The sequence below is a fragment of the Doryrhamphus excisus genome, chromosome 11 (assembly GCF_030265055.1).
Source record: "Doryrhamphus excisus isolate RoL2022-K1 chromosome 11, RoL_Dexc_1.0, whole genome shotgun sequence".
In the NCBI taxonomy this organism is placed as follows: Eukaryota; Metazoa; Chordata; class Actinopteri; order Syngnathiformes; family Syngnathidae; genus Doryrhamphus; species Doryrhamphus excisus.
Window position 1 is genome coordinate 5,714,527 of NC_080476.1, and position 18,273 is coordinate 5,732,799.

Sequence of the window (18,273 nt, forward strand, 5' to 3'; positions counted from 1 at the left end):
GGGTACTCCGGTTTCCTCCCACATTCCAAAAACATGCTAGGTTAATTGGTGACTCAAAATTGATGACTGTGTCATTTAATTATTATACTTGTTTTATTATTGTATTTTATGTCAATGTTTTTTTGTGTACAGTGTGACTATAATATTTTAGAAATAAGATCCGACTTACATCAAACCTCAACTTACATCACTGTCTAGGAATTTAACTCGTACGTACGTTTCCTCCCACATTCCAAAAACATGCTAGGTCAATTGGCGACTCCAAGTTGTCCATAGGTATGAATGTGAGTGTGAATGGTTGTTTGTCTATATGTGCCCTGTGATTGGCTGGCCATCAGTCCAGGGTGTACAACGCCTCTCGCCCGAAGACAGCTGGGATAGGCTCCAGCACCCCCTGCGACCCTCGTGAGGATAAGCGGTAGAAAATGAATGAATGACTGTATAACAGTCCATGCCAAACAGTTAATTTGAGGGTACGACCCCAGTTAAAAGCCATGTCCCCCTACAGGTACAATGACGGAAGCAAAATGAACCTACCCATTTGTTATAATTATACGTAAATCAACTTCAGTTAGTTGTAACACAGATGCATGCAACACAGCAACTGCGATGAAACAAGTCTCACCTTAAGAAACTGCGGAGTGACTAATCGTACAGTAGCAATGAGGCAGACCTGCTCCTCCAGCGATGACTGCAGGCTTCTTGGTAATGTCAATTCAACCCCGTTACAAGAGGATGTAGGCACTGGGAGACATTAAAAAGAAGAGTCATTCTAATTAGGAAGATAAATGATAACAATACATTTGCTGACATGGGAAATGACTTAAGAAAATAGCTGAAACTCAAATAAGTACATACCATTGTTATGAAACTTGAAATCCCCAACAAACTTGACATACTCGTACACGGGTGGTTCTTTTGGATCAATTTTGCCTCTGGCAAGGTGACAGCAAAATTCAACATGTGCCTCACCTGAAAAAAAGAACCAGTTTGAAATCAGGAAAAAGAAATCAGGATTGAAATCATGTGACGGCGTAAGCGCAACAAATCAGCTTTGTGTGTGCTTTGTGACGAGAGCTCAGGTTCACACATTGTGTAATATTTGGAAATGAGAATTTCCATTCCTTAAATCCACTGAACTCATTTGTTCGAACACCACAAATGTACTATCCAACAGAAGACTAGCCAGTGATGGCATCATCAGAAAGGTTTAGTGTGGATAGACCACGGCATTTTACAAACCAAGGACACCTTTTGGGCTGAGAACACGTGGTTCTGTAACTTGTTTTGAGGCTTAGCTACTGTGAAAAGCCCAATAGTAATGCAGGATTAAGGTCAGAGCCTTGAGCCCTGGGTAGTTCATTGCCTTGGGGATTATTGTGTTAACATAACAGTGATTAAAAGTCTAAAACTATGATACTAAGCATGTGACTATTATTAGCTAAAAGGGATAATTATAGACACACAAATCACGGAATCCAATTAACTACAAACCCCATTCGACAACCTGCTTTCTCCATCTTTAAATATACCCAACCCTGAAAAAGGATTCCTGGTGATATTTTTAGCTTTTTGTGATGAAACTGAATAGGAGATATGTTTTGGGTTTGCGCTGACAAGATGAATTGTGTTGTGTAAAAAGGCGACTCACTGGCTAGGAAGTCAGCAGCAATGGGGTCGGTCATCAGCATATGGGATGATAGCAGCTTGTACACCTCCCCGTGTTCCCGCTCCGGGAGGAAATTTAAGATATTTTGGTCCACCATATCTGACTGGTGCAAAAGAACACACATTACGAGTAAACAATCTGTCACCATATGGACGTCTTACACCTACTGAAAGCAAAAACAAAATCATATATCCATGCCAGCCGTTCAGTTGATGCTTGTTTCTATGTGTTGGTGACTTCACTTTTGACTTTAGAAAGTAAAACCCTTTTGGGATGAGATGATACCACCGACTTGGCCACTGAAGTGTGCAGTGGGATCTCCGTGTTCCCCATTAACTGGTTCCAAAAGGTCTGTCGAAGACCAAGGCAATTTGCCCTAATAATTCTAAATATATTGTTGATGTGGACTTCCTGTACAGTCAATAGTGTTTCTCACCTTCTTTATCATTTTTTTTTGGCCCCATGGGGGGTTATTTAGCAGCTGCACTCAATAAAAAATGGACACACATTGAATCAACAACACATTGGGTGCTTTATTTGGGCAATGGGATTCACGCAACATATGGACTATATTGTTGAGCCCAAAATGACGCAGTGTATGAAAACTAAGGCAAAATTGGGGAGAACATTTTTTACGAAAATCACATCATACTAAATCTGATGTGAACATTACGTGTTTAATTTTATTTCTATGCCTTTAGTAGAGGCTTCACCACAGTATGTAACAAGCTCAGTATGTCCACAATGTGGAATATTCTCTCAAATTGAGATCATGATCAGTTGTCATGCCTTGGGATTGTAAATATGTAATTTGCAATGATTGTATAAAGTATTATGTTTAGCTCTCCGTGTGTTGTGGCTCTGCCTAAATAGTAGCACTGAATAAGAGCACAAAACTAAAGAAAACCACAACATGAAGTACTGGTTATGAAAAGAAGAGGAACAATATTCGTCTCCCGTTTATTGTGGTTAATTGGTATTAGTAGGATTCAGTATTCATTAATGGAATATGATCGTAGTTATGGCATAGAAAACCTGTTCATCATCATCTAATTACAATTTTAACATTATTAGAGCCCTAATAATGTAACTAATAACTAACACCCATTTAATCACCTCTCTGTTTGTATTACTCAGTATAGTACAGTATAGTATATAACATGATGTTTCCATCTGTAGTTAACGCTAACGTTTTTATAGATTAAAACTGCTCTAAAAGTGACATTAAGTGTTCAGTCTTTTTGCCTCTGGCACAAAAAGACGTGAGGGTCCTGGTGGTCGGGCTTATGGAACCATAGTATATAGTATGTATATACGTCTTTGGTATTTGGTATGATTTAAGTATCATTCATTCATTCATTTCTACCGCTTATCCTCATAAGGGTCACGTGGCGTGCTGGAGCCTATCCCAGCTTTCTTCGGGCGAGAGGCGGGGTACACCCTGGACTGGTGGCCGGCCAATCACAGGGCACATATAGACAAACAACCATTCACACTCACATTCATACCTATGGACAATTTGGAGTCACCAATTAACCAAACATGTTTTTGGAATGTGGGAGGAAACCGGAGAGTTAAGTATCATTTTAATGAAATTCCAACTGTTTACACTTACCGGCAAATGTCCAATAAGTGAAGACACGCTGTCCGACACGTATATGATGTTTCCATCTGTAGTTAACGCTAACAAGAAACCATCTAGTGCCTGTAAAAAATAAAGAGAGATGGCTGTCGATGCTAAAAGTTGATGCTAAGGCGTTGCCTGGTTTTCCATATTGAAATCATCAGTTTGAGAGCACGTGGGTCTATCCCGTGCATCCTGTTGCGGTGCTTACCTCGAGCATGAGCTGCGTGAACTCCTCATTGCTGAGGAATGAAGGCTTCCAGTCTTGTCTGACATCACACGTTTCATTTTGTGCGCTGATGTCTGCGGAGCGAGCGCAATTAAAGGCAAGTGACGAGTGACTCATACTCAAACATGTGAGGTGTGTTCATTAACAACGGTAACTAAAACAAGATTTGTGTTTGTTATGCCGTACCTTTTTGCTTCTGCAAGAAGTCAATAGTTCTTTGCAGTATGGTGGACTTGTCCATCTTGCGAGGATGGCCTTGGCCCTGCAGCATGGTGCACAGCTCCTTGATGAGCACATTGAACTGGTCTCGTCTCTTCTTTTCTGATTTGTTTCGGGATGCCCTTTAGCAATAAACACATGCGCTAGTCAGTTTCCAGAAGAAGACAAAGTTCCCTGCTAAGACGTTCCGTTACGATGCACTCAGAATTTAACAATGTGCAAACTAGCTGATATACATCACTTTTAACATCAGGCAGACTCTTCTCATGGCAATGTGTCAATGAAAAGGAAAAGGAAATTGAAAAGTGAAGTGAAATTAGCCATTGTGAAATGCTCATAAAAGGGAGAAATCAACATTGGCTGCATGCCGCTCAAATACTGCGACCAACATCAAGGATAAAGATAGTATTCTTGGACATGTGACAGGATCTGGTACAGGATCAGTGTACTTTGATGTTCATTTAGGTATAATTTATATACGTTCCGACGAACAGTAAAATTGGACTGACATCGCTGTCATCAGATTTAATTGAAATATCACATGGATAGTCCACATTCCAAAAACATGCTAGGTTAATTGGTGACTCCAAATTGTCCATAGGTATGAATGTGAGTGTGAATGGTTGTCTGTCTATATGTGCCCTGTGATTGGCTGGCGACCAGTCCAGGGTGTACCCCGCCATTCACGACCCTATGCGCGACCCTAGTGAGGATAGGCAGCATAGAAAATGGTTGGACGGACATGGATAGACCAGGGGTGTCCATAATGCGGCCCGGGAGACATACACAGCGGGTGGCTGTTTTTTTTATTTTTAATGATGATAAAAATACGATGAAACTAGAAAACTTAAAAAAACAGAGAAAATTGAACCGGGGCAGTACTTTTACAAGAAAAAGGCAAAATATTAGGGAATAAAGGGATAAAGTCATCATATTCATAAAAAATTAAGTTGAACTATACAGCAATACTTCAACTTGCTGATATAGTTCATCTTCAAACAGCTAAAATAATGCATAAGGCTAAAAACAACCAATTACCTAAAAATGTCATCCAATACTTCTCTACAAGAGAGGAGAAATATGATCTCAGGGAAGAACTAAATTTGAAACACTTCTATGCTAGGACTACGTTAAAAAGCCATAGCATTTCAGTATGTGGAATCAAACTATGGAATGGATTGAGTAAGGACCTCAAACAATGCACAACGATGAGCCAATTCAAGAAACAATACAAGCAGTTGATGTGTGCTAAATACAAGGATGAAGAGTCTTGAACCAGTCATGATGTGCTATATATATCACTATATTGACACTTACTATGGTACCCATTATGTCATTGGATGGTCATATCACCTCGTACTTTGCTACGAGGTGCATTATTAAAAAAAAAAAAAAAAAACTTAAACTGTATTATGGAAAGCAGGAAGTGAACAAATGTAACAGTTATTGATTGTAAAAGTACCAGATGGAGGGGTAGGATTTAATAAGCTTTGCTTCTTCCTACTCCTTTTGGACATGTGGAACTGTGAACTGATTATGTGATGCATTCAATTGTAATCTGATGCATGTTCAAATGAAATAAAACCATTACCATTACAGGATATACATAGTCTATCTTCTATCTTTTTATGAGAAACAAACAAAACAAAACAAAGAATAAAGTTGCAATAAAAAATGTACAAAAAAGTTTAAATATTTGTAAAAATAAAAGAAAATAAATAGAAAAAAACAGAAAAAAGGTATAATGTAAGGAGAGTAGCAATAATGTGCTTTGTCCCCAATAACACAAAACTGCAACGCAGGCTCTGCAGAGCTACATGCATTGGTTTAGAAATCTAAACGCGGCCCGTGCACCCTTTCATTTTTCAGTATGCGGCCCTCTGTGGAAAATTGTTTGAACACCCCTGGGATACATAAATAAATAATAATGACTTATAATGGAAGCATTGACCCTGCCCCAGAATAAAACACGGTGTGGTCCTGTTATGTTATGTTACATTATGGTTTTTATCATGCCCCCCTTTGGGGACAGAAATGCTTTCATGCCCTACCCCACCACCCACCCCAGGTGGACCTGCCACACTATTTGAGAAGCACTTTTATACAAATATAAAAATACAAATACATCATACGTGAGTGACGTTGTGTGGCTGTTATATGCTGTTTGTTTTTGTTTGTATGTGATTTAACAGTGATAGCCATTCATTGTCTACTGCTTTGTTATTGTCTGTGTCAGAAAATGTCTGAGTAGTGTTTTGCACCCCCATGATGAGTGCTACTTTAGTCATGGCATTGTGTTTGTTGGTCGTACGCAACATTAACAAGGCAGAAGAGGGATGTGGTCAATCGGCAAAAGAGTAATCCTTTTAAAGCAGAGGCACTGACTTCAATGCTTCACTTGCTGCTATGTGCTTTTTCAAGCGAGGCAAACGTCTTCCAACAAAACATTTTTATTGGAAACACATTTTTTTTCATGGAGAAACTGCAACTAAATCAATTTTCCGATGTCAAATATGACAAGTCATCATGTCATAAATACAGCAGAAGTACCTTTTGGCCCTGTCTTTTTCATCTTCATCCATTAAATCTTCCACACAGCTGATGGTACTAGAATCAGACAAGCAGAAATTAAATTACACATCTCTCACAAACCACAAACAATGCACAAAGCTCGGACAAATCTCATCAGCTAATGTGCGGTTACCTGGCAACAGCACACTTGCTTTCTATTGCAACCAGCCTCAACCTTCACTTTAGGAGTTTTAATTAAATACGGTCACTCCATTTGTTTTTTGTTAGTCACTGAATAAACTATTCTTTCCTCGCATATTATTGTACAATGCAATCTTGAAATAAACAATTTTAGTGCACTGTGAAGTTCATACAAGCACCCTACACTACTACATTATAGCCCAACAACTTCAATACAAAGGATTTGGAGGGTTGATGCAATTTCTACAGAATGTTGCCGTAAACCGCTTTGAAAAGAAAAAGGGAAAGACACTAACCCTTGACAAAGAGTGTCATCACGGATGAGTATGAGCTACAGATTAGCTACAGGCCAATCAATATAAACACTACTGTGGAATCTTTACAATCAATTGCAACTGATTTGGCCACATTTCCATTCCAAATATTAGAAATAGAAGTATTTTTTTACATAGAATTTGAACGATTGAGTATGTATATGAATAAGTTAATGAGGGGACATATTATACTCATTTTTCATCCCTTTGTATTGAGTTGAATGCTTTCTAGATCATCTAGATTCTGCACCTATTCCAGCTGTGTTTCTTTGGGTTTCGTGTTTCCCGTGAAAACAGTCCAGTGTGAAATGCCATTGACAGATTAAAATATTTCTCTTTTGCTGGTAGGGAATCAGGAACTCCAACAACTTGTGCCTGATGTTTTCCTTGTTAGGAATTGTAAACAAAAGTAGCTGTCCCTTTCCCCCAAAGAAACACTTCCTGGAAGACATTGCTAACACCGTAAACAGAGAAGCAGAGAAGTTCACTTCCAAATGTGCAAACCTCATTATCTGAAACTTTGGCATCGTTTAACACGAGAATATAACATTCTAACTACATTTATAGGTCGGAAAAGTGGGAAAAGCATAATAGGTCCCATCGAAAACCCAAAACCTTCAATAACAAGTGACAAAACATATGGTAAGGTTTTAAATGTGAGTCTGCTGACTCTTTAAATGTAAATGACAACAATGAAAGAAAGTTCCGGAATGAAAAGAAGCTTGTTGTCGTACTTACTCCCATTCCCTGTGGCTGGAAGGACAGGGGCCGCCGAAGTCAGAAAGGTTGTCCATACTCACGCTCTTTCCCATCCAGGCTGTCTCTCGAGTCTCACAATCCGTGTTGACCTCATCTGAGCGTACCTTCATACAAATCTAGTACACACTAGAGGACCAAAAAATGCCAAATCCTGCAGAAACACATAAAAAAAAAGTATATGCCATCATCAACTATTCTGTTGACTCAATTTTATATGGATTGGAGAAGAAATCACTTCAAATCAAATTTAACTTCAACTTTATTTGTATAGCACTTTTCCTGCAAAGACATGCAACACAAAGTGCTTTACAGAATTAGAAACAATTACCACAATTAAAAGGCAAAACAAATACTAAGAAAGCCCATACTTCCTACCCTCCATACTAGACACACACACAATCACACACAGTAAGGAGACATAGCATGGCACTTGCAGTGGAACCTTGGTTTTCAAATGACCTGGTTTTCATATGATTCCTTTTTTGACTTTGCCTCGGTTATCGTTCAATATTGTGTGTGACAAACTCATATTTTACCCATTGCTACGTTCATAGCATTGCTTGTTTATTCAGCCATCTTGAATCACACACACAGGCTGCATGATAGCCGAGTTGTTAGCACGCAGGCCACACAGCTCGGATACCCGAGTTTGATTCCACCCTCAAGCATATCTGTGTGTTTTCCTCCCACATTCCAAAAACATGCTAGGTTAATTGGCGACTCCAAATTGTCCATAGGTATGAATGTGAGTGTGAATGGTTGTTTGTCTATATGTGCCCTGTGATTGGCTGGCGACCAGTCCACCGTGTACCCCTCCTCTCACCCAATGACAGCTGGGATAGGCTCCAGCATGTCCGCAACCCTTGTGAGGATAGGTGTTAGAAAATGAATGAATGAATGAATCACACACCCGACGTCAAATCTCCCCATACTTAGTTTACACTGTAGGTGTTGAACTCATACAGGGGGCCAACACTCAAAGCCAACATTTTTGGGTGTCTGGAATGGATCAATTTTCCTATTGGAAATTTTTTTTGGTTAAATTGGTTTAAGACAGACGCTTTGGAACAGAAAACCAAAGTTCCACTGCACTATTAAATCTCCAAAAACATCTATCTTGCTGTAGATTTCAGCTCACCATCAGTAATGGAACAGCACTGAACTATTGTCAATTTGGGTGCAGCACTTCAACAGTAAAAAGTGTTTTTGCACAGGAGGAGCTCCTCTGACCTAGAAAAAAAATGTCTGAAGCAGACACTTCATATGATAACCTTGTAGGAAAAAATAATAATTGTAAAATCACTTCCTTCGCAGCCTTTGAAGAAGGTGAAATAGGAAAAGGCACTTTTGTAATAAACATCCCCACTAAGCACTGACATGAGGATGCATACATGTGCATTGATCATGATATATATTTTTTGTTAAGTATAAAATTCCACTTGTGTTTGCTGATAGTTTTGACAATCTAAATAAATAAATTGTCGTGAAAAGAAAGAAAACACATTAAATGGGAAGGTGTTTCCAAACTGTTTGAGTGCATCCTCCAAGTGGATCCTTGAGTGGATCCTCCATCCCCCGCTATTAAGTGATATAAGCGATGCAAGGCAAAGCAGCCCAAATGTATGCATACAGTAGCTTTCAGGCAGCAAATCATTTTGAGTTGTAAAAGGAAATGTAGCAGATGAAAAGAATGAACTGAAATAGAACAGCACAAACACCATTCAATCCAGCAGCTTGTAATAATATCATCTAATTTATTTCCACTTCAAAACTCGTCATGGTAAAACTAATTGTACTAAGTGTAAGGCATATACAAAATAAGATTTGAGCATTCTTCTCAACTCGACTGTGGCAACCATCATTCGAGATAAAGATGGCATTGTAAGCATGACAAGGACATGGTCAATCAACAAACGAAACAATCTATTGTTGGAATAACCGTGCCAAAACAACATCAGGAAACTCTACTGACCTCTCTACTCACAGCCCAGTCCCAGTCAGGACTCATGTCATGTTCACAGACAGTTGGAAAGCATAACACTCTTTAACACGACACATAACTGCTGGGTCACCGATCCTCTCAAAGTGACAGTAATAACAAAGCAATGTAGTGGTCATTTAATTATTATACTTGTTTTATTATTGTATTTTATGTCAATATTTGTTGTACAGTGTGACTATAATATTTTAGAAATAAGATCTGACTTACATCAAACCTCAACTTACATCACCGTCTAGGACAGGGGTGGGCAAACTTTTTGACTCGCGGGCCGCATTGATATAACAAAATTTCCGGGGGGCAGACTATATATTTTACACATAACAGTCCACCTGGTATTATTGTATCTGTAAAATTGTCATGCAATCTGCTATTATTATTTATTATTTTATATTTATATTTAAATATTTTAAAAATAATAAAATATTATAATAATTAAAATAAAATTAAAATAATAATTATTATATTATTATTATGTAAAATATGCAAATATAACAATATTATTATATATATTTAATATAATAATTAGCATTAATATAATAAATATAATAATCATAGTAGTTATAATAATAATATAATAATTATTATTTTAATTTTTATTATTATTATGTGCTTGTGTCTCTTTTTTCAGGAGCACTTTGTAAACAACAGACCATGTCAAACAACGAAATTGATACAACCATCAAAAGGTTGGCTCAGGCCATGATGCCAGGTTGTATGTTGAGTTTAAATTAAATACTTTTGAAAGATTGGGCGGGCCGTATTCAAACACTTGGCGGGCCGGATGTGGCCCCCGGGCCGTAGTTTGCCCACCCCTGGTCTAGGAATTCAAGTCGTATGTACGCCATAGATCACCTGTACTGATTACTGATGTTGAGTGAGTCATGTCTGTCGTAATATTCAGATATTATGTTGGCATATGGCCTCACAGCTAGGAGACCGGAGTTCAATTCCACCCTCATCCATCTCTGTGTGGGGTTTGCATGTTCTTCCTGTGCATGCGTGGGTTTTCTCCTCCCACATTCCAAAAACATGCTAGGTTAATTGGTGACTCCAAATTGTCCATAGGTATGAATGTGAGTGTGAATGGTTGTTTGTCTATATGTGCCCTGTGATTGGATGGCGACCAGTCCAGGGTGTACCCCGCCTCTTGCCTAAAGACAGCTGGAATAGGCTCGTGAGGCTAAGCGGTAGAAAATGAATGAATGAATGTTGGCGTATGTCATCAAAGCTCACGTCCGGCCACGTGACAGTGGTGGATCGGTGATATCATCATTGTCCTATTGCTTGTAATCATGATAACAACTAGCTAGCGTTTTCAAATTTCCCCACTCTGGAAGCTGCTTTCAGTTTGAGGTCACCCAGAACAGCATGCATAAGAGGCTGAAACGATAAAATACTTTGCTGAAAACGTTTTTGCGTGGATAGCCCCTCAGTTGTCTTTGTAAGTAGATTTTCATTGGTAAAGGAGTGATTGGGGCCTAGAGTGCCCTCTGGCGGCTGTCAGTTAAAAAAAACAAAACATATAAGTTGCTCCGGAGTACAAGTTGCAGGACCACCCAAACCATGAAAAAAAAGTGTGACTTTTAGTCCAGTAAGTATGGTAAATAAAACTATTTAACATATGAGTGCAATAAAAATGATGCGTAGGAAAAGTAAACAATCCCATACTCAAAATATCATAACAGCAGTCAGCGTGCAACATTTCAACGTAAATATGACGTACAAATCAAAGTTACCATACTGTTGGTCTGGCTGCTCAAGTTTTGCATACTTCTTGTGAAATCAAAAGATGATGCAAACTTTAGGGTTTTATGTTGAAAATCTTTCACACTGACTACCTAGCTAGCGCGCCTGCAACTATTATTATTATTATTCATTCATTTTCTACCGCTTTTTCCTCACGAGGGTCGCAGGGGTGCTGGAGCCTATCCCAGCTGTCTTCCGGCGAGAGGCGGGGTACATCCTGAACTGGTTGCCAGCCAATCACAGGGCACATATAGACAAACAACCATTCACACTCACATTCATATCTATGGACAATTTTGAGTCACCAATTAGCCTAGCATGTTTTTGGAATGTTGGAGGAAACCGGAGTACCCGGAGAAATCCCACGCATGCACGGGGAGAACATGCAAACTCCACACAGAGATATTATTAATATTATTATTATTATTATTATTATTATTATTATTATTATTATTATTTACATCCATTCTCATCTTCAGTTATGGAGCATACATGGCAGCCCAGGCTCTTGTGTTGTTTAAAAGACAGACACCTGCTTCTCTTGTGGTGACTGGTGCATGTCTCCACAATCGATTAATCTAAGGATTTATGGCGGATTCTTATCAATACAGGGGGTTGCTACTGGCACAGCCAAATCGTTCATTTGTCAAACTGGATATGTGTAGCGTTTATATTGGTACTTTGTATATTATTTTTTGTATTTTTTCTTTTTTGAGTATTTTCTCCTCGGTGCTCTTTTCATTCTTCCATTTTTCTTTGATCAGTGTTTTTTGTTCCTCGTACTATCAAAGACTTTGTTGTGAACAAACTGCCGCACGCAGCTTCAGCACCTCGCTGTGTAAAATGAAACCACACATATCAGCCTACATTCTTTAAATGAATTGAGGTTAAAACCACACCTTGCTAGGTTAAGAGCTAAAAACACCAGTGTCTGGTTACATGTGTGCCGTCAGGTATTAAAAGCTTTCAACTAGTGACCTGAACTTGGGGAAGGGTACAATCTCACATAGTGGAGTTCAAGAAATAGCGGCTTTAAATGTCCTACGAGGAACATCAATGTAATGTATCTACCATCGGCTTTTCTTTTCAACTTTAATGGACAAACATTTGCTGCTCAAAGGACATTGAATGGATCGCAAATGGACTGTTCCAGTTGTCTTAGAAGATGTTTTGCCTCTCAGCCCAGAGAGCTTGATCAGTTCATGCCTATTGACTATATAGGACAGCTTTAGTCCGGCAGGATGGTTCAGAACCTAAAGTATGTATCCTCTAAGGTAGAAGCACACCACAACCAAGACTGGTTTTACTCTTTTGAGGTGGAAAACAGCCTTTAAGATACAGTGGTGTGAAGCCCCTGCCGGCCAGTGGTCATAGTGGTCTGAAACCAAAGCCTAAATGTAGGAGACATTCAAAGGTGATTTCTCAACCTCGGCCTCCTTTAAACCTCTCAAACGATCTGTCGCTTCTGTCCAGAATATGTACATTTTGTCCTCAAAAGGGTGCTGTTTCTATTTGAGTTACAGGTAGAAAGCTGAGTGTAGACCTGAAAATAGCAGCGCCTGTGCCAGTTACAGCCAAGCAGACCAGTCTGTTTTGTCTTTTGAAGACATGATTAATCAACAATCATTTAATTCCACAAAATGGACAGAATCTAGACCTTAAACCCATCTGATGGGTACTGATTACCATGATGTCATAAACTACTTTAGAGTGAATGAGACAAATGAAAACATAATCCATGTGCTATTTATCTTTAGTCATAGTGTTATATGGGGGCTACAACATCGCCTGTAGCGCCTGCTTGACACACAGCAAAATTGTTAGGTTCACTGACACACCATAACAGTCTGCTGTAATCTACACCAACAAAAACAGTCTGACAGCATAATCGCAAGGCCATGTGCACCAAACGCTGCGCACATTTCCTTGTGTTCCACCTCTTTCACACCCACGCCAAGCATGCATGCTTAGACTGACCTCTGGAATACAGAAACACCAACCATCAATAACATTACTGACCAAAATATCTTTTGGTTTGTTTACGCCACCATCTTGGATCGCGCGCACAAGACGAAAATCTTGCGATGCTTGCGTGTGATGTTGGCCGCGGGTTCCATTTTAGTACAACAGTGTTTGTATATATCAGAGTTACACAATGTAATAAACGTAACAGTCTACCAACACAGCGGCACATCAAGCATGACACTCTGTGTTTCTGCCTCTGCATTAATAGGTGCATTAAAAACAGTATACTTATTATAGATTAAAAACGTACTTCTAGCTGCGATTATGAGTTAGCTATAGACAAGTATGTGATTAATCACGATTAAATATTTAAATATTTTGACAGCCCTACATGTTATACTTTAAATAGTGTTTAATAAGTGTGTGAGGTGAGGCTGCACGCCAAATAAGTGGTTCGTGCGCAGGCCACACAGCTAGAAGACCCGAGTTCGATTCTGGGCATCTCTGTGTGGAGTTTGCATGTTCTACCCGTGCATGCGTGGGTTTTCTCCGGGTACTCCGGTTTCCTCCCACATTCCAAAAACATGCTAGGTTAATTGGTGACTCCAAATTGTCCATAGGTATGAATGTGAGTGTGAATGGTTGTTTGTCTATATGTGCCCTGTGATTGGCTGGCGACCAGTCCAGGGTGTACCCCACCTCTTGCCGGAAGACAGCTGGGATAGGCTCCAGCATGCATAAGAGAGACAAATCCAAGCTAATAATTCACGCTTAATGAAAATATTGACGACGTCAAGCTAGCAGAGGGCTTTAGAGGGGGAGGAGCGAGCCGTGTGTCAAAAATAGAAATATTTTATGGGTAATTGTTTTTCATATTTTTTCGTTATTTGCTAGTGGTCCCGGAATGTAACCCTCACGAAACGGGGGCTCTACTAGACAGTAAATACAGTAAAATAGACATGTTTCTCAGTTTATTTAAATGCACTGATTGGAGATCTGCCCCATAAACACAATAATTACAAAACAGTTAATTAATGCTATGTTTCTCTACGTTTTAGAGGTTACTATTTTGCGTGGCTATGGTAAAAAAAAATGTATTATAGGGTACGAGGACGTGGTAATCTGCCACAAAGGTGTAAGATATGACAGCAGATAGTTCCCTCTTTGACATCATTAGCATTGTAATAATGTTTCCACTCATGTAAGTGAGTCCCAATCAAATTACACCTCATCACACTCATGACATACACAGAATGTGCCTGTGCATACGGAGCTTTATATTAAAATGAGACAAACAGGACGGCATGAAAATTGCTGTCCGCTTCCTAGTCAGTCAATAGGTGGACTCCATGCAGCAGATAAGAATAAAGCTAAGGCTGTTTACCTTACAAGGATTAGAGCTGTTTAAACACGCTGCTTACAGATCCAATCATTCCACAGAGCAGTGGAGGGAGGTGTACTACTTGTTATGCCTTCATAGCGCCACTCAACCTTTGGAATAAACTAACAGAGTAAAACAGTAAATCAAATCCAAACAAACATAGGTCCAACATGAAACTCCAAAACACAGACTTCAAAATGTTACAGGTGCTCAAAGAAAGGAATGTATATGTGCTTTTTAACATCATTGTCTGCTATTGTACATCTCTAAGCACCAGTCACAACATTAGGTATCTGGAATGACGTACAGCACGGACCTCCACCAAGGCCAAACAGTACTGTTTGGGTCATACTGTAAAGCTGATATACAGTATATTATCAACATACTTGCATGATTTACTGAAATAATAGCTCTAGAGCAGGGGTCTCAAACACGTGGCCCGCAGGACACTAGTTTGACGCCCCCGCCTTGATATGAAAGTTTAATGTTAGTGCGGCCCGCGCAAGTTTGATATGGATGCTGTATGGTATCATGTACCCAGAAAAAAATATTACGTTTGATTAATGTTCATGTTAAAGGTTAAATAACTGTTAATAGTTATCCTCCCTATCCGTGTGGAAGTGGTAAGTTTTTGGCTATTTAAGTTTAAAGGAAATGACTTGAAGGCTACCGTTTAGGTCGCTAGCTCTCTAGTTTGCGAGTTATCATGTGTCTCAAGACCCTGCAGTTGCGCAATATGTTGTAAATAAAAAGAGTATAAATGTGACTATAGTCGTGTTTTGTCATGTCTACAGGGCTCTAATAATGCTTTGTTAATTTTAATCTGAAAAAAATAATTTGTCTACCCACCAACTATATGTGGTTTCTTAAGTTTTTATTATTTGCCATTTTATTATTATTATTATTATATTTATTTATTTATTACTGATTGATTGATTTTCTTTATTCTTGATTTGTTTATTTATTTTTCATCTTATTTTGTGTAGAAAAATAAAAAGTAAGATATTTGAGAACAGTGGAATGTTTTATCAGAGCTTGTCTTGTAGAAAATTGGAACCAAAGCGAAGTTTTTAATAAAATTTTGTTTTTAATAAATGCGTTTTTTTTGGAAAACCTGATGCGGCCCAGTCTCACCCAGACCCGAGCTCCAGTGGCCCCCAAGTAAATTGAGTTTGAGACCCCTGCTCTAGAGGGCTCTTATATACTGTTTGGGTCATACTGTAAAGCTGATATACAGTATATTATCAACATCCTTACATGATTTACTGAAATAATAGCTCTGGAGGGCTCTAGTAATGTAAAAAAAAAAAAAGGTCGGAAACAGGTTTTCTATACTCTAACTATGAACATATTCCCTTTAGAAATACAGTAAGTTCGGAAATTCACTGACTTCGGTCGGGTCTGAAACCAATTAACCTCTCTAAACGAAGGACTACTACAGTATATCAGGATTGGATGTGAAAAAAGGTGCATCCCTAACAGCTTTTGTACTGGAGCTCATTTGATGCGGGCGTACCTAAGCAAGAGGCTGCTGCATGTAAACAAACAGTACGTCCTCTCATTTCCTGTGCTTACTGTTACTAGTAAATGTATGCTATCCTTGCAATTACAAACACATCTACAGACCACAGCCCTAAATACATACAGTACATATGCTATGTGTATACAGAAATAGGTTGTGATTTATATCACAGGTAATGCCTCCTTAAAGGCACAGGAAGCACTTGTATTGGGTTACAGTGGGATGGCCAAAGGTTGCACCCAGCGACCCCGCAACTCCACAGCATACACCTAGTCAATATGCGGTGTCATAGAAGGGGTGGGAATCTCTTTTAGAGAGCAACCTGTGCTTGAGGCTGACATGAGTCGAGCACAACCCGATTCAGCTTCATAAACCATGTTGTGATTCATGTAGGTATTTGTTTTCTTCTACTGCCATTCATCAACCTGTTTTGGTGGGATCACAATGATTAAATATTACTCTGCATTTTGCCATGAATGTCATCAGTTGGAGCTCGGGTGCAGGGGTGGAATGTGTCCGGACTACCTTATGTCTGATTTATATTTTATACACTCCCCGGCCACACCATTAGACACATTTGCACTTGCATCTAATGTTCTGTATCCATACCAAACAGGTGTTAATTGAACAATGTGTGTGTATATGCATGTATGAAATAACTACAGTGGAACCTTGGTTAGCATTCACTTTGTGCCTGAATTGTGCTTCAGTTTGCATACATTTTCCGGTTAGTGCACAAAATTAAAAGTAATTGCCCCCTAAACATAATAACTACCACTATTAGTAGAAACAACTGCAATCAAGCATTTGTGCTAACTTGCAGTGAGTTTCTCACAGCGCTGTGGAGGAATTTTGGCCCACTCATCTTTGCAAAATTGCTGTAATTTAGCCAAAAATGAGGGGTTTTCCACCATAATGCGCCTTTTTAAGGTCATGTCACAGCATCTCAATAGGATTCAGGTCAGGACTTGGACTAGGCCACTCCAAAGTCTTCATTTGGTTTGGACTTGCTGGTGTGTTTTGGATCATTGTCCTGCTGCAGAACCCAAGTTGGTTTCAGCTTGAATTTACGAACAGATTCCCGGACATTCTCCTTCAGGATTTTTTGGTAGACAGCAGAATTCATGGTTCCATTAATCACAGCAGGTCTTCCAGGTCCTGAGGCAGCAAAACAGCCGCAGAACATCACACTACCACCACCCTATTTTACTGCTGGTATTTTGTTTGTTTCTATCGGCTTTTTCCTGATTTCGGAGTGGCCACAGCAGATCTTTTGATCCGCATACTGATTTCAGCTTGAGCACTTTATATTCCGGATGCCCATCCTGACGAATACCAATGATGCTTACTAGCGGAGATTCGAACCCAGGGCGTTTGCTCCGTAGTCCAGAATGCTAATATTATGTTCTTTTTCTGAAATGTGCTGTTAGATTTACCCCAGCTGTAATGGGACACACACCTTCCAAAAGATTTTTCTCTCGTCAGACCAAAGAGTATTTTCCCAAAGGTCTTTGGCATCATCAAAATGTTTTCTGGCAAAATTGAAACAAGCCTTAATGTTATTTTGGTTCAGCAGTGGTCTTAGTCTTGGATCTCTGCCATGCAGGCCATTTTTGCCCAGTGTCGTCCTTATGTTGGAGTAATGAACACTGACCTTAACTGAGGCAAGCTGAAGTCCCAAAGCTTGACAAACGGCTTTATAACCTTTTCCAGATTGATAGATCTCAATTAATGTCAGTTATGTTCTAACATCACACATCACGTCTATGATGTCATCAGCGTTTGACTCTCAAAAATGTTAACAAAAAACACATTTTTATCATTTTACATGCTTACAACTATATATACATATAGATGATGAAAGGGATAAACAAACATTTAAAGTTACTTTTACCTTCATTGAAGACATGACAAGATGAGACTCCACGCAGACACCATTTTTCTGTTTTGTCATTAGTTACTTCTTGAATTCAACAGTGTTTCCCACCTTATTTCCCAAAATGCTGTCACTTTCGGCAACATTTTGGTTTACTTAGGTGAGAAACACAACTTTTTGTTCGTTTCTTTTGGCTTTTTCCTGATTACGGAGTCGCCACAGCGGATCTGAATTCAAGAAAGAACTCATGGCAAA

General features: G+C 39.2%; 1 protein-coding gene across 5 annotated transcripts in view; it reads right to left on the minus strand.

Moving 5' to 3' along the window:
- The window catches only part of npas2 (neuronal PAS domain protein 2), a 68,172-nt gene that overhangs the window by 18,362 nt on the left and 31,537 nt on the right, over positions 1-18,273 (minus strand). For all 5 annotated transcript variants that reach the window (XM_058088276.1, XM_058088277.1, XM_058088275.1 and 2 more), the window contains exons 2-9: positions 7,506-7,677; positions 6,292-6,348; positions 3,709-3,863; positions 3,505-3,596; positions 3,285-3,374; positions 1,652-1,772; positions 859-972; positions 626-744 (exon numbers count right to left, since the gene is read on the minus strand). In XM_058088276.1, the coding sequence (XP_057944259.1) occupies positions 626-744; positions 859-972; positions 1,652-1,772; positions 3,285-3,374; positions 3,505-3,596; positions 3,709-3,863; positions 6,292-6,348; positions 7,506-7,636 (879 nt within the window). In that variant the 5' untranslated portion in view covers positions 7,637-7,677. The remainder of the gene's footprint in view (positions 1-625; positions 745-858; positions 973-1,651; positions 1,773-3,284; positions 3,375-3,504; positions 3,597-3,708; positions 3,864-6,291; positions 6,349-7,505; positions 7,678-18,273) is intronic.